Source organism: Anabas testudineus, chromosome 3 (genome assembly GCF_900324465.2).
Source record: "Anabas testudineus chromosome 3, fAnaTes1.2, whole genome shotgun sequence".
Classification (NCBI taxonomy): Eukaryota; Metazoa; Chordata; class Actinopteri; order Anabantiformes; family Anabantidae; genus Anabas; species Anabas testudineus.
This window is the reverse complement of record NC_046612.1, coordinates 18610234-18636762: the sequence shown is the minus strand read 5'-3', so window position 1 is coordinate 18636762 and position 26529 is coordinate 18610234. Positions and strand designations below refer to the sequence as shown.

At 42.5% G+C, this 26529-nt stretch overlaps 1 protein-coding gene across 1 annotated transcript; it reads left to right on the top strand.

Moving 5' to 3' along the window:
* Positions 1-385: 385 nt before the first annotated feature.
* On the top strand, positions 386-25884 carry fam214a (family with sequence similarity 214 member A). Its single transcript, XM_026377940.1, has 12 exons — positions 386-1637; positions 16178-16362; positions 16919-17115; positions 17976-18101; positions 18944-20813; positions 21578-21703; positions 22416-22504; positions 23541-23637; positions 23940-24098; positions 24238-24306; positions 24681-24880; positions 24970-25884. The coding sequence occupies exons 1-12, from the start codon at positions 1607-1609 to the stop codon at positions 25121-25123; spliced, it is 3303 nt and encodes a 1100-aa protein (XP_026233725.1). The 5' UTR covers positions 386-1606; the 3' UTR covers positions 25124-25884.
* Positions 25885-26529: the final 645 nt, after the last annotated feature.

Below are 26529 nucleotides of genomic sequence, written 5' to 3'. Positions count from 1 at the left end.
GGTTTTGTGTGTCTGTGTTTGTTTTGTTTTGTGTTATTGTGTTTGTTTATGACTTAGATGAAGATCAGATTACATTTACAGACACGTACTTTTATTCCATCTTTTATAGCACCTTTAGCGCTCGTGGGCTCCTCGCGAGCCTTCTGGCCCAGAACAAAATGTTCACGACGGAAAAAAACGAACCCTCACGTGCGCACGTGAGCGCGCACCGAATTCCCCCTGACCAATCAGATCCCGAGAGAGTAACCCCCCCCCCCCCCTCTATCGTTTGTGCTCGTCGGACGATCGTCGACATTAACGGGACAGAACCGCGTAAAAAAAAAAACACAGCTCCGCTTTAGCTTTTATTATTAAAAAAAAAACAAAAACAGCTTTCATCACCTCCTCGGAAGTTTTGGTCCCGCTCCTAACTTGGCGGTTGCTATGGCTGCGAGTTCGTGCGAGGCTGGCAGAGGAGGAAGTGACGAGTGTGGCTGTTGTTGGGACACGTGACTGGAGCTGCGCTGATCTGTTTTGACAAGCGGCAGGGAGCGAAGGAGGAGGAGGACATCACGACGAGCGGCGCTCACTGCTCCTTTCATCTGCACTTCGCCTCACTTGCATTACTGTCGACCTAGTCGTCCGGTGTTAGCGGACCGTGGCTCTGTCAGCGCCGAATTAGCGGCCGGTAGACGGTGAACGATCGCGGACAAGCGTCGCTGTCGGCGCCGAGCCGAGTCTGGCTGTTTGTTGTTGCTTAGAAAAGTTTTAGTGGAGAGATCACAAAGGAAGTCAACACAGGTGGGGTTTTAGCGTGAACTACATGGCAACGGCTCGACCTTCGTGGATAGATGGACCGTGCACCGTGAGAGGATGATACGCTGAACATGCCCTCGTCGTAGCAATAATAATAATAATAATAATAATAATAATAATAAAACCGAGACCGTTCGTCATCGGTGTTTGTGGCCGAGCTGTGGCTCACTACCTGCGCTGCATTGGGGGGTTGGGACGTTAAATGGGGGGTGGTAGTCACCAGTACAGGCTTAACCACCCGGTAGCGATAAGGTTAGTGGAGTGAGTTTGATATCTGGCTAACGCAGTGCTGAGTTAGCACAGTGTCGTGGTGAGGGGCCAGCGTTACAGGAGAGCACACACAGAAATGCATCGCGACGTAACTATGGCTCAAGTGGTGGAATTTGAGACGGACTGTAAGAGTAGCCAGCTCGCTAGTTAAAACACGAGTAGTCGGATTGGTTACTCGCTAGCAAGCCGATTGACAACTCCATTACCCAGCGCTAACTGTACGAGACATTAGCCATCAGCTGCCTTTGTGCTAGTCAGTTGGACATTACAGTGCGACTCGATGGAAGCGTACAGTAGCATGCTAACAAAGCAATGCTTTGTTGTTGGATAGGGGGCAGCTGGCACCAACACACAGACTTCACAGCTGATACTGCTTAGCTAATACAGCAGTTCTCAGTCACAGAGGGTTTGGTGTGTGTGTGTGTGTGTGGTGGTGGGGGGGAGATCCAGACACCGTTGTGTTGCTGTCAAGACTGTGTGTGCGCCTGTGATAGAAAACGTGAAGACTGAAGACCCTGCAGGAGATCCTGAAGGCAACCTGATGACACTGGACAACATGAAGCCAGAGCGAGGTATGTGAAGCAGACACATCTCTGGGATGCACTTGATGGTCCGTGTGTGGGCAAGATGTGCATTTGCAGCTCCAGTTGAGTGACTGTACCCATTCTCCTGAGAGAAGAATCAGGCCAGGGAATTATATAACAGCTGGTCAGCCTGGTCACTGGTTATGTGAATTAACAGAGCCTGACCTGAGTAAATGAGGACGTGCCCATGCAACACACATTAGCTGGTCTAGACTTGGATGCTGAGACGAACGTCAGCTGTTTCTTTTCCCTATTCTGCCTCAACATTTAACCTGCAACATCCTCTCATGCCAAATACTGTTCCCCTTTCCAGTAGCTCCTGTTTTCAATGTCTGATGCACAGTGCTGCTGCAAAATGCTCTTGACACCCACCCTGTTGTGGAAATAAGGCTCCTGCCGTATGCTCTGCAACCTGTTTACACATTGCTGTGTCTGCAGCAAGAGGTTAAACAGGAGCACAGGGGGCACCCTTGTTTGTTTCAGTGCGATTATGCAAAGTTTGCTATTGCATTAATTTGTAGAGGGTATTTCAATACTTTAATCTCTGACACTGACACAAGTGTTTCATAAGCTCCTTTATTGTATAAGTTAAATGATCATGGCACACTGCTGTTTGTGATCCAAGGTAACTGGTGACTTGATTTATTGTCAACAACACCCTAGCACCATACTTGGCAACAGTGAAAGGCCACTGTTCTCAGTCATGATGAGATTACTTGTTGTCAGTCCGGTATAGTCTTTGTGTTTGCATAGGTCATGAAACAGCAGTCAGGCTCCTGACTGGTCTGAGTGAGATTCTCTTTAGAGCAAAACATGCTAGTAATGAAACCCCACAACACAGTAAACATGTGCCCTATATGGGCCTAGTTTAACCCTAGCTTTGCCTGTAAAGATCCTTTATATAGAAGCACTGATCCAGACATCTGTGTGATATGACTGACCAGAGTAAAGGGCACACTGACTAACATGGCACAGTGTAATTATAGCATAATAATGCATCACAGCATGCTGGATCCACCATGAACAGCAAGCTAAAATGCTGCTGTAGTTGTAGTTGCTCTCAAATATTAAGATTATTAAGATATTAACGTGATGATTTGCAATCCAGTACTCAGTGTGTGCATGCATGCTCACCGAGTACGACTGAGAGGTATTAGCCTGGGGCACGTTGCTACAGTGCATCTGTTCTTCACCCTTCACGGATTGTCACATTGTCAGGTCAGCTTGATCACTGTCATGTTGTAATTATGAAAGCTTGTGCCAGCAGAAGCTGCTCCACAGCAGTAGCTCCCATTTTGACTGGCAGATACTGTGGTGCTATTGTTATTTGGAACATACTGTACCATTCCTGTGGTGGAGATACTGAGTTTCATTTAGGCCAAACGCCTTTCTTCTCTTGCCTCTCTCCTCTCCCTGCTCTCAGAGAAAGGGACTGCAGTGGCGAGGGGAGTTGTTTACTTAGTAGCCTGGACCCACAGCAAGGTCAAGTCAAACATAGATCAGCCCGTTTTGCTGCTTTGATTCTCAGTTCAGGGTTGAGAGCCTGGCTATGTTATGAGTGAGTGGAAGAGAGGTGGACAAGTCCAGACATGTGCATCCAACGTTAACACTCCTGTGACAAGTTTCAGAGGCTGTGACCCCCCTGACCAGGAGCATGTGAAAAGTCAGTCCAGTGTTTTAGGTGCGTGATGAGGTGATAGAATCAGGCTGCAGCTTGCCACATCTTGGCTTAAACTCGATTAGCATTTCAGAGTGGACTTTGGAAACGCGTGATGATGAAATCCAAAATATTGTATTTGTTGATCTTAGCAAACAGTTCCCTATCAGGATAAATTGACTAAATCTACATTAAGGGATGTTTCTCAGTCTTTGATTTAAAGACACAATTCGAAGCTTTAGTGATGTCTAGTCTTATGTTACTTACTTTTATGTTACATGAATGGTAGCAATTGTTTAAATCCAGCGACGATTCATTGTAAACTGAGAATTGGGACCTCTTTATCAGATCAGCTAACACAAGTTTGGCTGTCAGAACTGGTATCCAAAGACCACAGCTCTTGATGGGGAAAAGGTATCTAGACTTCCTAGAAGCAGAATTTTCTTCATGTTTATGCAGACTTTCTTTGTCGCACTTTATGAACCATGCTTTTGTTATAAAGGGAGGCAAAGATCACTTACGTTCTTCTCGGGGGCCTAACCAGAGTCATCTGACCCCCTTGTTTTTCTGTGAGTTGAGCTGTGATTCAGGTTGGCGTTTGTGTGCGCGGATGTGAGGAAAGAGTGAGTGTCACATAGACTACGCAACAGATTGGCCCTAATACGAGCTGTACCGTTAAACCATGTGTCTCAACTGACAGCTTTTATAGGTCCCATAAAGATCAGCTTTGGCAAACTTGGGACCTGTTTACACCACTTGTGGAAAGCATAGTTGGTCATATCAAGTTTCAAACTGTCTGCTGAAGTGCGGTCATTCTGAGTTTTATTTCCATCCTTAAAGACATTTTGTTTTAGTATGTTGTCTCCACATGTAGAAGTTTGATTCAAAACCCACTGGAATTGTTTACCTCATAAAAATAGGCTGTTTTTGTTCAACTGTGGTCCTCTTCACAACCAGATCACTGAGGAGACATTACACATAGCCATATGGTGAAATGTCTGAACAAAGAGCTGAGAATGGAGACTGAGTGCTTTGCCCTTAATGCCCTCAACCACAGCTCTCATTCTCTCCCCCTCTCAGAAACCCTTTAAACAATATGCACAGTGATGACCTCAGAGCTCGTCATACTGGAGAAACCCTGTCAGCTGGCAGGCCTCAACACTGCGCACCAACTCTCTGAAGTGTTACTTTGATGTGTCTGTATGACAGTGCTTCCTGTTTGGAGCCATTAGTCCTTGAAGGAGGATTTGAATACTGCTCCTACTCCACTGCCTGCCTTCTGCTGTGCTCTCATCCAGATTACAGCTGCCCTGAGATGTCCCAGACACATGCCAGCGGATCAGGGTAGACACTCTCACTGACGGCAGACTCAGATAACGCAGAGTGACATACATTGTTGCCCCACACTGCACATCTAGTCCTTTGTTGTCACTGCCCCCTCCTTGGCCGTGATTTATCCCATCCTGTAGCAGGAGGCAGCCACAACAGGTGCTCTCCTCTTCTTACAGCTGGAGACCATCTATATCATTTCTTTTCCTTGACAGACTCATATTTTAGTGAGATTTCTAACTAAAACATAGCTAGTGGTGGTTGGTAGTACTGTCTTTATGTGTCACATGATGTTGGTTTACTAATTATTTGTATAATAATTGGGCACAATATAAAAACATACATTTTGTATTATAATTCCCAGTAAAGTCGTACGTCTTCACACAACCCAAAAGTTTAGTTGTTTTTTGTTTTTTTTTTCTCACTTCATATGTTGGCATATAGCTTGTATAAATTGTATAAATGAACTTAAGTGAACACAAGTGCCTCCCCATATTTTCTTTTCAATGAAACACCATGGTTCTTTGCTGACCCAGCTGCACTGAACATGGATATTTGACTCCCCATTGTACAGCGAGATGCACAGCTGCCTCTCGCAATGAATACCAATACTAGGTAGGCATTCAGCTGTGAGCTGCTGTCCTGGCCCCCAGAGTAATCAGCCTAAATCAATGCTGTTGTGACAGATTTAACTGTAAGTGGCCTAGCCTTGCCGACATGCTGTATGGGATTGGGCACCCAGTGCTCCCACTGCGGTAATGCTCTTGCATAATGCTGGAACATTTTATTTAGCACACCAAACCTTCATCAGGACGCATACACAAGAGCACTGTTACCCTGTACGGATATGCAGGATTAATGCTTTAGGTCGCTGAAGTCATAGTGAGCTGTATTTGCACTTGTGCACACAAACTCATGTATGACGGCTGCTCCATGCACAAAAATACATCATCCAGACTTAGTAGGTGAAAAGCAAGCAGCAGCATGGGTCTTACTTCTGCTGCCAGGGTGCCACAGTGCCAGTGATGTCATTCCTTGTGTGTTTGTCACATCACTACCGCCCCTGTGGCTCCTCGCAGCCAACCAGCATCCAGCTCTGCAGGAACAGGAAGAGCCATCTGGACCTGGTGTTTTTTCTTGGTGGGGGTGGTTTTGTAATAGGAAATATTTATGTCTCTTTTTTTTGTTGAATTTCAAATTCTGCAACTTTTGTTTCTGTTCTGTTTTCCTTTATATTTTAGTGGCTCTTATTTAAGCTACCTGCCTTAAAATGTAATCATCCCATGTTCTGTTTTATTGTAAACTGTATATATAGTTACTATAGTATAGTTCCTTACTTTTTCATGGGAGTTTTTAGATTAATGCTAAGCAGGGTTAGTATAGTGGACTTTAACTTCATGACCAGTTAATTTATTGAGTCCTCTGGTAGTGCATCCTTCCTTCGACTCCAGTATTAATCCCTGATGTGACATAACTAGATCTGTGCTACACTAAATTATGTGGGATTCGCACACCCTGCTCAGAAACCACATAATAAAACACAACACCAGCACTCATGCCTGGCACGAAATGTTTTCAGAATTTCTTTGTCTTGCCTCCACCATGTCTGTTATTTTTGCAACCGAGAAACCCAAATGACATCTTCTTGTTAATCTCAGCAGTGTTTACATAGGAGTATGTCAGGGGATGTGTGATTATTGTTATTCTGTAAGGAGGGACGACTGTGTACAGGGAATATTATCTCTCTCTCTCTCTCTCTCTCTCTCTGACCTTCTAGTGAATCAACTTTCCCACTCCTTGCTCTGCTGTTCTTCTTCTACTCATTCTGTTTCTTCCTCTCATCTCCCCTCCTCTGTCTTTCTCTCCTCTCCACTGAGTCACAGCGCATAGACTTCGGCTACTGTAACACCTCAGCACTTAACACCCCCACCACTGCTATCTTCTCATAATATCTAGACAAAAAGCATATTGACAGAAATAGAGCTGTGCTACCTTACTATCTGAAACATGAGATTGAAATAGGTGATAGGAAGGCCTGACAGATTTATTTCTCTGTATAGACTTTTTACAGATTGCTATTGGAATGCACAAAGGGACAATGATGGCTGACTGTGGTGTCCCAAAACAGACAAGCTTGTCAGTTTGTCTGTGCACGTCAGGTGCATGTGACACAGGCCTTTGTGAAAAATCAAGTGTGGCTGATGACTTGGCTCTGCTGTGAATTTTGGGTTAAAGGTTTTGTCTTTTATGTCCATACTGATACTGGCTGTGAAAAGCTAAATGTTTTGTACATTTTCCATACAGATAGTTAAAGAGAAAATGACAAATTCTTACTATACCAGGTATAATATAATAATATGCAAGTGTCAGTAGAGAACAACAATGTGCCTTTTATAAATAATAAGGAATTAAAAAAAAAAAGAAAGAAACTCCTACAGTTAGTGAAGAAGGTTCTCCTCTTCAACTCTGTCTGTTACCAGATACCACACATCTTTGGTTGCAAAGAGAGTTACATAAGCTGCACTTTAATCAGATTCACACACGACTCACCTCTTAGCTGTGTCTGTGTTCCCTTCCTGATATCGTACTGTCCTGGTTCAGCCATTGTGGATCGTTCAGATTTGAAGTGTAATAGCATCAAGAGAGAACAAGTCAAAACCTTGAACTATTATTTTAGAGGAATGGATTTATGATTAGACAAACTCATACTCTCTGTTGAGGGACTGAACCTCAGGGGCTTGTTGAAGAGGCGTTAAGCACATTGTTTATTAAGGCCAGTGTGAGATTAAGTTAATTTGAGAGACATCACAACTATTCTCTTTACTTTTCCCCATCGTCTCATCTCGACAACAGGCCTCAGCTTTGAATGAGGCAATTTACCATCACCCACACTGACACATTAAACCAGCTGACAGTCAGTCTGTCCTGTTTAACTGGGTTAATGTTCTTTTTTCTGCTTTAATCAAATGATTTGTGAGGGTTGATTTTTTGTGTTTGATGTGGTTAATGAATGCTGCTCTTAGGTCCAGAGTCAATGAGAAGTTTTCTCAACTTCTGACAAAAAGGGCTCTAATGATAAGAACATAAAGGAAACTTTGAAAGTGCACAAAAGCAGAGAAAGGTGAACTAGAGCTGTTTGTTGACCTTTGGTGACAGATGAATCGTCCAATATAGCTTTACCAAGAATAAGGGGAAGCGTTTTTTGTACCAACCGTGTCAAATCTTTGTGCTTTCTTGTCCCAGATGTCTAATTCTAGTCACCAACCACCTCAATCTGCCTGTACAGCTACTGACACACTTTCCAATTGGCCCTTGGAGATACGCTGCTCAGGTTGCTCAGATTGGATTGGATCCCCTTTCTAGAAGTTGGCACCAGCAACACAAGCGAGATCAGAGGCCTGTGGATTCACCTTGTACCAGGCAGCTCTGGTTACACAGAGCGAGAGAGAGACCCTGGTTTGTCCTCCTGCCCTAGTGTCCTGTACCCACCAGCAGTCGGCTTGTTGAAATTCAAACTGCTATAGTAAATATTTAGTCTTACAGGTTGCCTTAGAAGGAGAGAGGGTTTTATTAAGGAGACCCTCCCTCTGCAGTTAAATTAAAGAGTAAGGTAGTTCTCCAGAGTATTTTGGAGAATAAAATGTTAACCTTTAACATTTTCAATTCTCATTTTTTAACACTGTGAGGTGCATTTACTTCTTTTCATTTTTTATTGAATAAAAATGTTTAATCTAGAAAAGAAGATTCAACCCGTTGGCATTTTTTTTAAAGCATGATTAGACAGAACTGCACAACTGTTGTCTACTGACTAATTCCCATGTTGCTTAGTAATTCCCACTTTGCCCACCTTGTTCACTACTGGTACACTCACCCCACGCCGTGTTACATAATAGGGGTTAGTTTGGCATTGAGTTTTTAAAGCACCACTCTTGTCTGTATAACTGGAGTCCCAGCTACAGTATGTTAAAGGAAGGTCAAATAGGGCGACCAAAGCTTTGTTAAGATAAAGAGATTAGGGGAGAGTCATGATGAATTGGTATGGTATAGACTTTAGCCACACCTCCATAATTTGGTGATACCATATCCTTACATGGCTATTCATGCTTATGTTTTGAATTCAAAGAAAGTTTACTGCACAGTTTGTCAGCTTCATGTTGACCCAACCTAATGCCTTTACACACAGTGAAGCTGCCCAGTGCAAGCACTTCTCTGCTTTCATCTACTAAACTCGGCTGATTAACAGGGAGGTTGACTATATTACGCTATGACTGGTTTTTATTGTTGTTTAAGAGAAACGTGTAAAAACCTGTGCTGTCACAACAAGTTTGACATTTATTATAGTCAGTAGCTGAATGGGATTGTGCTGGTTTCTATCCTATTCAAAGGCTGCACCAGTCCCGCCAGGTGAAAGGGTATGTTGATCACGAATATCTCCCAGCATGTCATGTGGTTAAGATTAGGACTCTACCTTAACCATGGTTACCTAACTGTGATACCATTGTTACTGAAGCTTTCATAATGCACACTGACCCAATACTGTAAGAAGGCTGACTAACACAAGTGATGTAGTGTGTGTGAACTCAGTGTTCACCCAGAATTCACTGCACTAAGTTAAACTACATGACATAGCTTTCTAATACTGTATAAACACATTGAGTAGCCTGCTTAACTTACAGAGCAGTAGTTTCCAAGTATAGCAAAGACACTTTAGCAGTCAAATGTAAGCTTCGATTCTGTTCTGTCCATTTTCACGTGAAGCTGAGATGAGTTTTGTTTCAATCCTCATGGCGACGTTTTTTTTTTTCTCCAGTGGCTCACAGCTTGTTCTCCATGTGACTTCACTGGTGTGCTAAGCTAAGTTGCTTTACTAAGTTGCTTGCCTTCTAAACAACATCTCTGTTTATTGTCTGTCTGACAATAATGGGTGTGTGAGAGACAGCAAGGTGGTGTGTTAGTCAAGCATGTGAGTTTTGTTTGTTTGTTGGTTGGGGGAGAATAATAGCAGCTGAGTTCTCAAAACAGAAGACGGGTTCTCCTCAGCTGGAACTGTACTAACATCCTTCAGCCAATCGGAGCCTGTTGCTATGTGTGCTGTGAATCTGCCTCTTTGTGTTGCAGAGAGGGACACACACACACACAGACACACACACACACACACACCATGTCCTGAGAAAGGCACTTCTGGTGCTAAATAGCCGCTGTCAGCTTGTAAGTTTATTGGTGACAGATAGCCAACTTAATAACAGAATGTAGAATATCAGGTTTACCCGGTCTGGTAACAACAACTTAAAACAAACTTGATTAGTGTAATTACAGTGTATCTAATTGAAACTTGATCAGTTTTTCCTCACCAGCGATCCTTGCGTTACAGTCTTCTGGCAAAAACATGCCAGTTTCTTGGCAGCCTTTCCAGTATTTTTCAGTCTTGTAACACAAAGCAGACAAAAACAGGAAAGGTGAACTGCCAGTAATGTGTGATTCATGTTATACAATGTTATGGAAACACTGCTGACCCATAACTCACTCTGCTATTACAGTAGATGTTGTGAAACAAAGAGCACAAACAAAAGATACAAGCATGGCTCTCACACTCATATTTAGCATAGACAACATATACAGCTTCACAGAGAGGACACATCAAGTATGTAAGGATGTGGTATATATAAAGCAACTAAATGTATAGTATTGTACAAGTTTGGGAGTTTGGGAAAGTTAAATGTTACATAAGCCTAACAGGTCCTGAATGCCTGTCCACTACTCACTCCCACAATGCTATAGAGTAGTGAGCTCCTTTTGCATCATGTTTGCATATTTCTGGACACAGCATGCCTGAAGCACTCGGGCAAACAGCTGGTAGGGAAAACTGTAAGCAAGCAGCTGTAATTCTTCACATTCATAGGGGACGGAGATCCAGTTTATTTGGTCTTGCAGGCCAGGTGGTCTCCAAATATAGACCTCAGACTGTAGAACTGGCCGTGGAGCAGAAAAGACAATATTGTAAAGAATTCCCATAGCGGCAGAAATGCTGTTGCCGGAACTGCTGATGCTTCAGATGCACTGCCTTCTTTGCTCTCAGTGCCTTTGAAAACTTTGAAACAGCCTATGTGTTCTCACAGTCATGGGATAGTTGCAGTGGATGTCAGATAGTCCTTAAAAGATTAACCTCACTGGTAGATGTGTTTTTCTTTTATGATGCTATTGAAGATGGCAGCCCGTATGCATTAAAGGGTTAATTTTGCCTGTTAGCTGTGCACAGAAATCAACTAAGCACAATATGAAATATGTGTCAGCATTAAAGCACCTAACTGCAGCTACTTTTCTCACAGCCTTGCAGTTATTTTTATCACTGTATAGTGTATGACTTAAGGCATTAACTACATTAACCCATTTCAATGTGAGCAGACACCATCACAAAGTCATCAAATACTCGATTGTTGGAAGCCTCACTTTGAAATCAGACAGGGAGAAAAGCACAAAATGGGAGCTACCAAGTTGTGTCTATATTTATCTCACTGGGGGCTGCACTAAGGAGATTTAGCATGGAAGAACTGTCAGTGTAATCTCCCATACTGCCTCTGTATAGACCTTATGGAAGTGCAGTTGTGTGTGCAGTGCATATACTTGATTTGTGTGGGTGGGTTGGTGGGTGGGTGTGTGTCTTTATGATAAAAAATATTGCTTTTGTATGCAGTGTGATGGTGCACTGCTGTGAGAGACCTACATGGTGCACCAGCACTGCATCATATTATAGTTTGTGGTAACGCTTCCTTTGGTTGTCGGCGTTGGTTAGTGTTGCAACTCTTGACACAACAGTATGTATATCAGTTTTTTTTTTTGACTGTCATGCAGCAGAATATGACCTTTCTGGCGCACACACAGCATAAGTGATGTTAAATATATTTTTGTTTTAGTTTTGAGTAATATTGCGGTTTGTATTGAAATGTAGCACCACCCTGGCCTGTATATGCACTAAAGTATGTACCAAATCTGTATTTGCATGCTTCAAGATCCTGTCATTATATTCAAAAGGAAGCAGATATCATTACGTCTTGAACCAAATAAAGAAACTGTCCAGACCTTTGTTCTCTTAGTTTTATTATTTATTCATCTTGAGGATATTGACTCAGGCTTACTTACTCAGCAGTTTGGGTTTTAGTGTCTTATGATGAGTTTCTCACTCACTTCAAGTAGGAGGGTTTATTTAAAAAAAAAACAAAAATACAGGACAAACCCTTATGGTCAATTCACCGTTTGTTCAGTTTTGCAGTTTAACAGTTCAAATGTAGTTTTAAATGTTCTAAAATACTAATGTGAAATCCACAATCTTTCAGATCTACCAGGTTTAATTCTCCTTGCTGCCTCACTTTAACAGTAACAAACTTTCTTTTTCCTGTAGGTGCCTTTTGACATTCAGAAACACAAACTGATGCACCTATCACCTAATTTACTTTTTGTTTTGCGATGTTTCAATCATTTGCATGAAATTCACTTGACATTTAACTGGAAACACAGGTAATTATATGACTTCCTGTCTAACTTAAACCAACAGTGCCTGTTTCCTATCTTCCCTTTAGACTGCAGATCTGCCTGTTTCATTATCTACATAGAGCTTTTGTTTCTTTCCCTCTGATGTATGTCTTGTCTCCCCCTGGTTGCCGCCCTGCAGTATATTATCCCGCGTGAAACACTCAGCCTTTGATAACCAGTAACCAAGTTTTAGGTGAGCTCATCAGTGATGTGCCCCTGCTGAGACTTTGATCTGTTACTCTTCTATTTCTTCCCCCTCATCTGCTGCTGGCTTTTGTCTCCAGTCCCTCGACATACATGCATCAAGCGATAACCTAGCAGTACTGTCTGCTTAATTTGAATGAAACATGGTAATAAACAAATGAAACCTATGGAGTGCAGCACTGGCTGAGCAGTGGAGAATGGGAGTGGTTTTTGCCATATGGGTACTGACACAGCATTCAAATTAGCTCTGAGCGTTTGTGTGTGAATGTTTGTGTGTGCACAGAGCAGCCTTTGCCATAGAAGTAGGACCAGACACACAGTGATTGTGTGGCCACAGTGCACGGATTAATGGGTCAGCTTATCTGAATGTGTGTGTGTGTCTCTCACTTTGTGTGTCCCTCTCTGTCTCTCACCTTCTGTCCATCTTCCCATCTGTGTCACTGCAACAACACCGTGGCGTAGAAAATGTAAAGAGCAATTTAAGCAACATGTGTGTAGTAACTGTGTTTCGTTTGAATGTCCATGTATTGTTGTCATAGCTAAGTACAGATGTACAGAAATCTAGTTTTGTGTGATCGGTGACATAGCAAAGATCTTAGGTAATGATGACTCATACCAAAGTGTGTGTCAATGTGCACCATGGTGTGTTTACTCTGAATGCTCTGTTGGATATCAAGTCTGACCCTTCCACTCTTGTCCTCGAGGCTTTTTTCCATCCCACATGACTTTATACTGATCTATTGCCCTAGGACATGGAGACAGCTGAGAGAGGTGTGTGTGTGCGTGTGTGTGTGTTTGTGCACGCGCATGCTCGCACACAGGCCGAACCAGCAGAGCCGTAGGCGGGACTCCAGCTGCACTTGGTGGCAGGCGGTCACAGGTCTAATAATAAGATGACTTAACCTAAATCGAACTTGTTATATAATTCACATCACACGTTACTGGGAGATGGGAGAGAGGTCACACGCACATGGAAAAGAGAAAGATCTATGTTGTGTTTATTTTGGTTTATTCGATTGAATTCTGTTTGTTACACTAGTGTTGTACTTCTCTAACTGAGTGCAAGAGGACCAGTGTAAAACAGCTGAAAAACAAACTGAAGGAAGGAAAGATGCCTCACTGACACACATTCAGAAAGTACAAATATAAATTAATGAGAGACATGTTGGAAATTTGGAGGAGCAGGAATGAACTGGTCACAGTCCAGTGGGGAATGGAGGAGGAAGAGGGGAGGGGGGGACAGAGTTGAACATTGAACTCAGCTTGTAATACTTAATGAGTGGTAAACAACATGTACTGTTCCATAAATTTCCAAATTATATTACCTACTTGTACTGAAGGCAGGATTAAAACTATTACAGAAGGAGATGATCTGCCTCAAATGACTGTAGCATCCTGTTTTTAAAGGGATGTTACAATCAAATATTTTGTTTAGATAATTTTAAGTTGTCTTCTGAACTCTGTCCTGTTCAGTTCTGAACTCTGTAAATGGGCCTCTGTTCCTTAATTGTAGAGCTCTTCTTTCATAGCTGTGTAAAGGTTTCCTACCTCTCTGCCTTTTGTTGTGCTGTTCTGCATCCCATCACCACCCAGTTCCCATCTAAGCTGTGTTTTTTGTTCAGCTCAGTGTATGTTTGTGTGTGTGTTCGTTCGTGTTAATAGGAATGTTCTATTCAAGCACGACGCCCTAAAGAATGACAGTCCTCATCTATGTGTAAGCAGGCTGGGCCCCTTTAACCAGAACCTCCATCACTACTCCTTTGTCCTCCACTATACATGTGGGTGTGTGTCTGTGTATGTATGTTGCTGTTGTGTCAGTATATTTTATACGCTCTTTGGTGAATGTGAGTTTGTTTATCACTGTGTGTGCCTTTGTTTGTGTACGTAGGTGTTTTTGTCATGTGTGCTATGAGGGTGTTTAAGAACGTATGTGTCCCTGGGTTTGTCTTTCTCAGAAAGCCTTAATCTGTCACCCACTGTGTGTGTTTAAGGGGGTACCACGTCTCAGAGGCTGCTTTCGTCTGCTCCCCTAATCACGCGTACTCGTCCCTCCCTTTACCATCCATGCTTCCTTTCTTTATTGCTCCTTGCCTCATGTCACCTTTACTGTTAAAACCAAACCATCGTGTAAAAGAGCAGGTGATGAACCCTGCGACCTTGAATGTTGACCTTTATCATATATTACTCTTCTTCTTCCTCCTGCCTTTTGCTCTTTTAATGTCGGTCTCTTTCTCCCTTTGTTCAAACCTTTCTGGTTCCAGCCCATAAAGAAAAGGAGATTGTCTCTGAATATAGCCTCCCTCTCCATCTCTTTCACCCTCTGCTTATTCAGCCTTGAGCTGACTAACAGGCCCCCTCCTCCCCTCCCTCTGTTCTTATGTTTTGTGTTGGACTGCGCCTCTTTCCACGTGCAGCAGCAGCTCAAAGGCATGTAGGAGGAGTTCCCTGAGAGGAATGTGTGTGACTGGCTGGCTGACTGTGATACATACATACACACACACACACACACACACACACACACACACACACACACACACACACACTTTCACATACAGCAGCAGCAGCAGCTCACACTCAGCTCACACACTCACAGAGCCAGCTGAGAGTGACTCTGTTCTAGGCAGCCCTGCAAAGGGTGGAGGGACATAGGGTGTGTATATGTGTGTCTGTTTTTGTACTTCTGTCTCTATGAGGGCTTGACATCGTCAGTGGATAAAAACATAAAAAACGGTCTACATAATAGTGACCAAATATTTGTTTTATTCAAATATAAATGGGGGCAGGAGGAGGGCTTCAGTAGCTTCTGCATATCAATGTGTTTGCTTGCGTGCCATAGAGACACAGAGCTGTGATTCTCAGCTCTGCTGTGCATCAGCAGACCTCCTATGGGATTCTGGGAGTTTTCTCTGGAGGAGTACAGGAGGTAGAGCACTAAGACGGGCTCTTCAGCCTTCTGCTAAAAATACCCCACTCAACGTCTGACCCTCAATTGCAACACAAACAAAGCAGTGTTTTGTTAATTGTGTTGGGTTATGAGACAAACCACAGCTACAATTTAGTAGCATTTGACTGGTGACCTAATACACAAGCCCCTATCACGCCAGTCAGCGGTGTGAGTTTCTTGGCTTGAGTTATAATTTCTTGTACAACCTGCTGAGTGTATTTTGTCTGTAGTCTTTTTTTGAACAGCACCAGAGAAGGATAGCCTATTTCTCACCAGCAACAACAAGGCTGACTTGAGTCCTACTCTGTCGTGCCAGCACTGCTCAACCCCACCCTAGCAAATTTGGTGGAGCACCAGGCAGTGTATCATTACTGTAATATGTCCTCTATTCTCCTCCTGTATCTAGTTGAGCTTTTGTATATTAATGTTTTGTCAATGTCAAGTGTGAATCATGTGACAGTACTGCCTATACATACTCATACATTGTGTACAGTGTGTACTGTATAAGAGAGAGATCGCACAATGTGTGCCTTCACCCTTCAGCTCAGCTGACACAGATGGCCTAAATATATTCCTTTCAAGTAGCCAAACTGGAAAGGTTGTGTCATCTGCTGGCTTACCCCACATTCCTTTTTTAAACAAGCCTTTCCAGCCGAGGTTAAATAGGCATTTCCACTTAATTCAAGATCTAAACAAAAACATTCATGTGATTAATATGCTAATACAGGTTGGCTTGCATTGCCCAAGTATAAGTCACAGGATAGGCAAATTAGGTTAACTGCTCCTTTACTCCACGTTGTTCCTTGTGTTAAGATGTGGAATCATTTTAAAGAATACACTGACCGTCTGTTTTTCTGCTTTGCCTAGATACAACAGAGGAGTTTTTCGAGTACGACGCGGAGGAGTTCCTGGTGTTCCTGACCTTGCTTATCACAGAGGGACGAACACCAGAATATTCTGTGAAGGGCAGGACTGAGGGGCTGCACTGTCCACCAGCCCAGTCAGCCATGCCGCCTCTTCACAAGCACGAATGCAGCGACAAACTGCCCCAGGTAGCACACATGTACACATCATCTTGTGTCTCTTAAAATGCAAATAGAAAGAAGTTTCTTCTAATTTACCCAGAGGTGGTTCAACTTTTAAACATTCAGTGGGGCCTACCTATTAAATGGGACACACATTTGACATTCTTGAGTTGAGATATTAGTAATAATTCTGTATTGTTAGCCACACAATTGGAACTGAGCACCCAACCCTCATTGTTAAAACTGTATTAGAAACGGACACAAAACACCCCTGAAGAGACTTTATATTTATTCATTATATGATTTCTTCAGGATCTGTTTTATAGAATACATTAGTCTTAAAATAAATGTACTTAAACTAGAAGCTCAGTGGATACAGGATAGCATATACACAGTAAATTGCCAAAGTGAAAGATATTTATGTGTAAATATTGCATTAAGATGTTTCCTAAATAACATCACAGAGAAATTCAGTTCTAAGTGAGACTCCTTTGGGTTCCATCTGCTTGGGTCATGGTGTTGACATTCACTAATGAACACTAACCCTCCACCTGTGTCTGATGGTGTGCTTGTGTGTGTCCAGTGTCGTCAGGCAAGACGCACCCGTTCCGAAGTGATCTTGCTTTGGAGGAACAGCATCCCCATTATGATCGAGGTCATGCTCCTGCCAGACTGTTGCTATGGTGACGAGTGCCCCCCGAGTGACCCCATCAGTGACCCAGTCATCAAACAAGATGCTCTACTGCTGGAGAGATGGACCCTGCAGCCAGTTCCAAGACAGTAAGGCACACACGCTGATCTTACAAATTTAAACCTGAGTATGAGACATAGGTGAACTTGGATTGGGTTTCCTAAGATAAATTGCGCTTTTACATTATACACAATTGTACACAAATTGTGCTCACAAACATTTTGTCTGACTTTTTCAGTAGAAATACAGTATGTTATTTATAAGGCTGCTATCGGAATCTGATAGCGACCTTGAAAAATATATGCAGTACCTTTAGTATTATGCATGTGCGTTCAAGTGAGCACGCGTACTAGCTTGTACAGGTTTCGCCAGCAGGCCTATTGCACATTCACATGCAAAAGTATAACCGTGTGTTGTTTAATCCTCTGCACTGCTGTATCTCATATATCTCATTTGTAGGATGTATCTCAAATAATACATCCTACAACTTCAGAGCCAATCTATTTTTATATATGATAATCTTTCTGCTTTTAAGTGCAAAGACATTGATGTTTGTCATACATTTGTTGTTGAATAAAGTTTTGAATAATGTGATGTCGCCTAACATTGTGTAGACTATTAAGTGACTTAACAAGCTTTAATACTGTATTTTAAACATGTAAAACTACAAAATATGAGAAGATGAGTTTCATTTTCCACTAAATCCAGAGCCAGAGACAAAGGCTTAAAAAGCTTAAAACATGGCAAAATAAAAAATTTGCATTAAACAAAACAATGACAGAACAAACAAAAGTGAAGAAAAAAAATCCAGACAATGGGTTTGGCACTCGGAGGGTTAATTGGCCTGAAATTGTCCCAGGACAGGGAAAGCTGTGTCTGACAAGAACACACACATAACCCTGAACTGTTTTCACATTAATATGTAATATGTGTGCTGTGATTTTAACAGAAGCGGTGATCGTTTTATTGAAGAGAAGACCCTGCTGTTGGCAGTCCGCTCCTACGTCTTCTTCTCTCAGCTCAGCGCCTGGCTCAGTGCCTCCCATGGCATCGTCCCCAGAAACATCCTATACAGGTCAGACATAACACATAAGACTCACCTGAAGGCTTTTCATGCAGTCTGTTGGACTATGTTATTGAAGCTTCTCAAGAAAATCCCAAACCTAAACAAAAAATTGCTACACACAAAATTACAGTTATTAATTTATTTATTATGGGATCCATTAAACAAATTAAAATATTTGTATGTGGTAGAAGTCTTTGAACCTCTAAGAATTTTATTTCATTTGAAGGGGAAGTTAGAAGCAGGCTTCTGTGGATGGATGATAAAAAAGTCAAATCTTTTGGCTTAATTGAGAACAATGTTGAGTTCTGTCGTCACCAAACAAGAGTTATGTTTGGTGACGACACACATAATTTGAGCCTGCTATGCTGCCTCTAGACCAGACAGCTTTAGTTCTGAGTTGTACTACTACACTATAGAAATGCTGTGGTAGGGGATGAAGCAGGCAGCTCAATGTCAGGAAGCCAACAAACATCCCTGAGTTAAAGCTGTTTTGTAGAAGAAATGGTGTAAAATCTCTCAGATCTGATGTTCATATCAGCTGATAAATAGTAAACATTTAGTTGATGTTATTGCTGTTTTAGTTATATGTTTAGTTATATATTTAAGTTATAGTTATATGTTTAGGTGTATATATTGTACAATAAACATAAACATTAAATTGGGTTACCATCTAGTTTTAGGACTTTTAGGACGAAAAACTGATCATGTTTTAGACCCTAGTTCTTTATTTACACCGTAGCTGTAAATCCTATTGGGCTGTTTTGAAAAACAAATTACTGGAAGTAAAACTGAATCCAATGCTATATACATATATTTGAAAGTGGAAGGTTTACCATCTCTCTGTCAAACAGGATCAGTGCTGCAGATGAGGAGTTGGTGTGGCAGTTCTCCCAGCCGCCTTCAGAGCACATTTTTCCTGTGCCCAATGTATCCCAAAGTGTTGCACTGCAGGTTCGTGTCCAGTCACTCCCCCGACAGCCCACTTACCCTACCCTAGCCTGCAGCATCCATACTGGCCTTCCTCCACTTTACAGCAAAACCTCCAGCCTCAATCCAATCCTTAACAGCCATGGTGGCCTACCCACCTTCAAAACAAACCAGGATCCCAGCAAAGACAACCTACATCACAACTCTAACATGTACAGCAAGAGCTCCATGTCTGGCCTTCTCCTCAATGGATTACCCATTCCTAATCTCCCTATCAACAACATCCCCATAAATAGCCTTCCTCACACTGCTGTGACACCACCCTACAGCAAGAAGACCCAGGAACCTGGTGAAAACCACATGCATCAGAACGGAGAACTTCCGCAGGTCAGCATCCCCCAACGTCAGGGCTCTCCACTGTTCCATAGACCATCCCACTCGCCCACACCCTCTCGCTCCCACTCACCATCTCCACTTCCCTCAACTAAAGCAGGGAAGTGGCTGTACTCGGCCCTAAATGGTTCATCTGACCCAACACAAGTAGAGGACTATGGGTCTGGCACCAACAGCAGTGAGAGGTCAAAGGGGCCCATCCCTGAAACACTGAGAGCATTTAAAAATTTCTCCTTGGCTGAGCCACCCCGCTGCCCCTCCCCAAGGCCTGCTGCAACAGAAACAAACCCCCTGATTGGCTCTTTGCTGCAGGAGAGACAGGAAGTTATTGCCCGCATCGCACAGAGGCTCAACTTCTGTGACCCCACAGCACCACCACTTCCCCCTGGCCTCTTTGTTTCTGACAACCCTCCCAAAGCCATGTGGGGCAGTAATACAGATGACATAACTGCCAGTAAGACCAAAGAGCCTGAGGTACCACCCTATGAGTCTGTTGGACGTGCATGGCCTAGTCCCTTCAACACACCTGTGACTGACTCTTCTTTCAGCAAACTGGAGACCTCCTCACCCAAACCTGCAGCCTGCAGGAAGCTGAAAATGACTGAGACAAAAGACAGAGCGGAGGAAAGGAATGGAGAGAGGGAGAGAGACAGAGAGAGGGAGAAAGACAGGGAGAGAGAAAGAGACAGCTCTCTCATTGCCCAGGCAGTGCAAGACATAACCAGACTCATCCAGGAAAGACTGTCTGTTCCATCTCTTTCCCCCAGGCACAGCAGAAGTGGGAGCCCCCTGCACCACACGCACACAACAACAGTCACACACACGGTGCGTACATACTCACCACACACCACACACATGCCACAGTCCTCACACACTGCCACCAATGGCTACACCAACGGCCACACCCCCAGCCACGAACCTCACCAAGGCAGCACCCACTCCGCTGCCACACATGCGTCCATTTGCACAGACAAGCCCCGAGTGGATCCGAGGGCTGAAAACCATTCTCTCCGGGCCCAAAATGGTGCTCACTCTACACTTGAAGAACCCTCATTCAAAGGCCAGTCCCACACCCAGGCTGGTCAGCGTTTACGAACCTCCCCACAGGAAAAGCTCAGAGTTAGGACACCCAGCAGCCATGAAACCCCCACTGCCTCCCCTGTCCTCGAGAACAGCCCAAGGAATGCCCAGATTTTTAATTGGACTTGCAATGATACCAGTTCAGCCATGAACTGTAACATAAGCCACAACCATAGCAAGCCTCAGCCTCAGTCCCATGTGCAGATGCAGAACTGTGTGCAAGTCAAGGCCTGTGCACTCCATGATGAGAACCAGGCACCTTCAGAATCTGGATGCTCCAGCACCTCCAGTCCTGACATGACTCCCCCTGCTACTGTTCTTGTAAGAGACTTCTCATTTTAACACTGATTGTCTTAATACTTTAAGGTGATAGCCCATTTAGCAATCTACTCTTGTCCCATTACCAGTATTGCTCTTACGTTACAGTATATTTATAAACTGCTAAAATGGTGCGCACATCTGGCAAATATTAGGAAACTAAACATTTAATAGTAGAAGTTACTGCCACTTAAAACAGTAATTCAAAATTCAGTTAAATACACCTATTTTCCCAGAACAGCATTTACTCACTTTCCTGCTGAAAGTTAGATGAGAAGATGGATCATGGTGTAGCCACAGGACATATCTAGAGCCAGCAGCAGTTTATCTTAGCATAAATACTGTAAACAGGGGAAACCACTAGTCCGTCTCTGTTTAAAAATAACAAAATCTGCCTATCAGCACTTGCAGGAGCTGCGGCCGCCCAAGAAATATCTGGAACATAACTTCTCAAACACTGAGATTTTTCCACTTTGGTCTTGTGTGGATGTAATAAAGGAGATATAATGCTCTGTTAACAAAGCCAAGGTGTTTCCCCCCATTTTACCACATTTATGCTAAGCTAGCTGTGTGGTTGCTTCACATTTACTGTACAAGCATGAAAATGGCATCAGTCTTCTATCATTGAAATTTCAGCAAGATAGTGGATCACTATATTTTCTTAATAGGTAGGACTGCAGTGGCAATCAGAATAATAAAAAAAACATTGACATGACTGTGTTTACTCGTATGGTTGAGCTTATTTTCTCTCCATCTCTGTGCTCCAGCGCACTCACAGCCCCTCCCCTCTGCGTCCCTGCAACAGCTGGAAGAAACAGAATCGCCACTCATTAGATGCCACAGCAACCAAGGCCTTCCACCCCTGCACTGGCCTACCACTGCTCTCCAGCCCTGTAAGAACCAAACGTGCATCTTTATAGTCATTCTCGTTCTCAGCTGTGTGCATTTAGTAAGGTGACACTTTTCTCTACTGATTCACAGGCACACTCAAACGCTTACTGTCTTAGCCATGATTAGTAATTGTAATTGTCTGTAGTTGTGTTTGTCACAACAGCACAGTCATTATCCTTCCTTTGATGGCATCTTTCACTGATTTAGAAAGTAGAGCTGTCAATGTCTGTCATTAAGAGACTTTGAAATGTCTGGCAGCTGCTTTTTATTGCTGCTGTGCTACTGAGTAGCTAACAAGGTTAATGTACACACAGACACGCACACACAGGTGGGAAAAGCATGTGACTAATTTGTGCCTCATCAGCCACAGCAAGTTGCTGCACTGACTTTGTCAGATTACCACACTCACTGAACATCAGTTTCCTGTCGTCTGATTAATCTCACTCTGAAATGTTCCTACACACACGACACCTGCTGAACTTTTCAGTCCTACACAGTCTCACCAACACACAACTTCACAGAGTCCATTTGAAATCTGTTTCTCTTTATTATTCCCATTCCTTTAGATTGTTTAATAAGAGATAAACCATTTTGAGCTCTTCTCCTGTGATTGTATGTGTTTAAACTTGACAGGACCACATTTTATGACAAGTCTTTACCTGGGACAGTTTGACAGTTGCTTTAAGTTAATCATGTTCTCTGTGCCTGCTGCAGGTTCCTCAGAGGAAAAATCAAACAGGCTGCTTTGACCTGGACACCTCTCTGGCTGCCTGTAAGGGTTTGCCTTGGGCTTCTGGGAAAAGGTACACATTTTCTCTCATGGGATCTTTGATGTTGCAGTTACCAAACTGCAGTTTAGTTTGCCGAACTCTTATAATGGTTTGAGGCAGTTTCACAGGTTTTAATACAGTTTTAATGAGAACTGAATGACAAAGCATGAGTTGTTTTTACAGTTACCTCCCACATCAGCTGTTGATTATAGTACCATCTGGACCAATTTGTTCAAAATGTTAATAGTTTTAAAACCTACATGTTTTTCTCACTTTGCAACATCACATTTACTATTACTGTGTGTAACTAAAAGCAAAGGAAACTCTGATTACGTTTCATTCATTTTAAAGATAAATAGTTGTATTAGAATTTCACTGTCACTATTATAAATGATTTACTTTCGACATACCCTTGAATCAACAGTAGGATATACTGTAGAAGTACTGTACTGTCTGTGTGTTGAGAGATCACACAATAAGAGTGTTGTTCTGGCTGACAGGTTTAGGTCACTCCTGTTGAATTGACTATTCCTCTCATGCTGCCACCTGCTGAAGCTTTGCTGTACTATAACTGCATCTACAATCACACACATTCAGCTCAAAATGGCAGACACAGCTAACTTGTTTCTCTATACACAGAGTATCACGGCACTGCCTACACGTTGCGTGGATGCGGGTGGTTGCTCAGTACTTCTTTTGATAAAACAGATGTTTGAACAGTTTCATTTCAACGTCAGGTTATATTATGATATACTTCCATAAATTACTTACATTATTACTTTGCTTGATTAAAACTGTGTGACTATAGATGGTTATGTGTGACCAGTAGACAAAATACATTTTTCTTCCTGTTCCCTCAGTAAAGTAAGATGTCAACATAACATCGTGGCTGATATTGCTTTTGCTTACACCCAACTCAAATTAAGTCTGAGATCATTTATTCTCAGTTTCACAGGTTTGTGCAGACATACCAGGAATGCCTATCATGTGAGCACCCTGAGATGCTCTTTCACACATGACGCATTGAAAACAAGTTGATCGTGTGTGTTTGTGTTTTAACCCTTCTCAGGGTGTGTCCAAAGAGAGAGGGGTACACTGATGAATCACAGCAGTTGTTCAGTGCCAGTGCTCCACCTGCCAGTCTCAGTCTGCTGGGAAACTTTGAGGTATAACACACAAACACTGTCAGAATCATCTGTCTTTTTCCATAACTCTCTGTCAGAGTAGTACATTTTTACTCATTGTATTTTGCATCCCTGAATAATTTAAAATAATCAGATTACACAGAATGCTCAAAAAAGTAGCTTGTACATGCTATTGGCTGTACATGCTAAAGTTCATCCGATAACTCTTGATTGGTTAGATCGTCTGTCCACACTGAAATAGTCAGAATCAAAGATGTGGATTTATGGGGGAAAAAAAACATTATTTATAGATACATTTTAAAAACTGATCTCTGTTTCTGAAGGAGTGTGTGCTGAACTACCGCCTGGAGCCTTTAGGGACAGTGGAGGGTTTCACTGCAGAGGTTGGAGCCAGCGGTTCCTTCTGCCCCAGCCATCTGACCGTACCTGTGGATGTGTCATTCTACAGTGTCTCAGATGACAACGCTCCTTCGCCATATATGGTGAGTTTACTTCAATAAATATTTTATTTATAAACTGTGTGACCAACTCTAGAGTTGAGAGTGCTCTAAACAGCGTTCCTTATGTGGGTCACAGGTCCAATGTGTGTAAAACATTTGTGTTTCATTTATTTTCACAAAGGGTGTGATAAACCTGGAGTCCCTGGGAAAAAGGGGCTATCGTGTACCTCCATCAGGAACCATTCAAGTGGTGAGAAGACCTGTTCTTTGTTGTTTTTTTGTTTTTTTTAACAAAAGTAGAGACCTGTACACCTGTGAGAAAGATGGTGTCCTGATATGTTTAAAATATCATCCTCATAGTGCACAGTTGGCTGAGAACAAAGAGCAGATTACAGCAAGTGACAACAGGAAAGGGAGACCTCTAATGGTCATGATGGAAAATTCATCATATGTCATAAACATTCAACAGTGTGCCTTTATTTATTTATGGTGATGACATCATGCATCTTCTCCAGGATGTAAGGTTGCTGTTGTGTATACACTGTTTAAATCTGCTGAAGTCAGCTCACACATAGTTAAAAACCCTGTCTAAATGTTGCCATGCTGTCTGGTTGTTCTACTCAGACCTTATTCAACCCTAACAAAACGGTGGTAAAGATGTTTGTTGTGATGTACGACCTACGAGCCATGCCAGCTGGACACCAGACCTTCCTACGGCAGAGGACCTTCTCTGTTCCCGCCCGCCGTGACACAAACAATCAGACCAGCAGGAAGCCCCTCTCCCTGGGCCAGGGACGCACCTTGCGCTACCTCATTCATCTGAGGTGAGATTTCATTTTGTCTTTATCGAACAGCAGTGACTTCTCTCTTCTCTCATTCATCTTGACCTGTTTTTGTTTCCCATTCCAACCAGGTTCCAGAGCTCTAAGTCTGGGAAGATCTACCTCCACAGGGACATCCGACTGCTGTTTTCCAGAAAGTCCATGGAGGTGGATAGTGGTGCTGCCTATGAGCTTCAGTCCTTCACAGAGTCCCCCATTGATCCACCATTTTCTCCGCGATGCTGAGGCCTGACTCGCCCTCTCTCTCCGCAACAGCGCAGGCCGATACTTAAGCTTCAGTCACGCCTCAATGCCAGCGATAGACTCTTCTTCAGCCTGTTAGCCCATGGCTAGCATACAAAAAGAGAAGAGCTTTAAAGACAGCAGCCAACAAGATTCACCTGGCCTGTAGCCAGAATCTCAAGATGCATCCCTTCTGTCATTCAGACCTGACGAAGGGGAGCTAGGAGCCTGGGAGACTGGTCAGAAATTAAACCTTGTTCTGGGTTTAATTGCAGTGATTTTGCATCAGAGAGCCTGGGTCAAAGTTTATAGTTATTGGATATCTTTCAGATCCCATTTTCCTGTTTAAGAAGGCCTTACCAGATTTGATAGGTAACTCTTTTACATGCTGTTGTGTGATTTACCTCCAGCGTCTGGCAGGAGAGTAGAGACCAGTGATTATCTAAAGAAACAACTAGTCCCTTAAATGTTTTCGAGAGTTCAGGTTACTTTGCTCTGTTAATTGGACTTTTACATGGCATTAAAAATAATAATCATCTTAATTAATTTCTTTATAGATGCAAAGCAATGCCCTTTTAATGGTATCAGTTTTAAATCCTTGATTTGATTGATTGAAGTGAAGGGAAACTCAACTTTGACCCTGGGATTCCTGAGCTCGGAGCAGAGAGTGCGAATATGAAAGAGGAACTGTGTGGAAGACTGCTCTAACACCAACCTCGCGTCCAAAAGAAAAACTCGCCATGAACCACTAATGAAGTCGAAAAAGCAATCAAGCTCCATTCACCTGAAAGCATCACAGCAGAACATCAGAAGTGCACTGTGGATTTTTTTTTTTCTCATTATAACTGGAAATGAAACAGAAAATAGTAATATTCTAATACTTTTGTACTGTTACAGAACCACTTTATTGGAAGTGTTGCAATAGAAAAAGTAACCTTAGTTTAGTGTTTACACATTCACTTTCTGTTTACTTACCATCAGTTTATTTAATATTTAAATTAATATTTCAGTTACTACTTGTGACGTCTGTCATGCTAAGATGATGTAGTGCAAACTGTATATCATAGTATGTATTTTTGACATTAATATTCAAATCTGAAAAAAATATATCTATATATCTTCTAAAGCAATCTTGACATCTGCTCTGTTTCTTTGTGTGTGTAGTTTTTCCTCCATTCCACATCTCTATTTAGTTAGTTATGAAAGGGGAGGATACACAAAACACAAGCTGCTATTTAGAAGTTATTACAGCTAAAAGTAATTCAAACTGATTAAAGATCAGAGAAGTTAGAAATGAGAAATCATTGAAGATATCATTTCTGCACTCTTCACATGTGTCAGGAATAATGTGTCAAGTGTGGCTAATTATTTTCTGCTGATGTTTATGAAACGTGGACCAGGACTTTTTG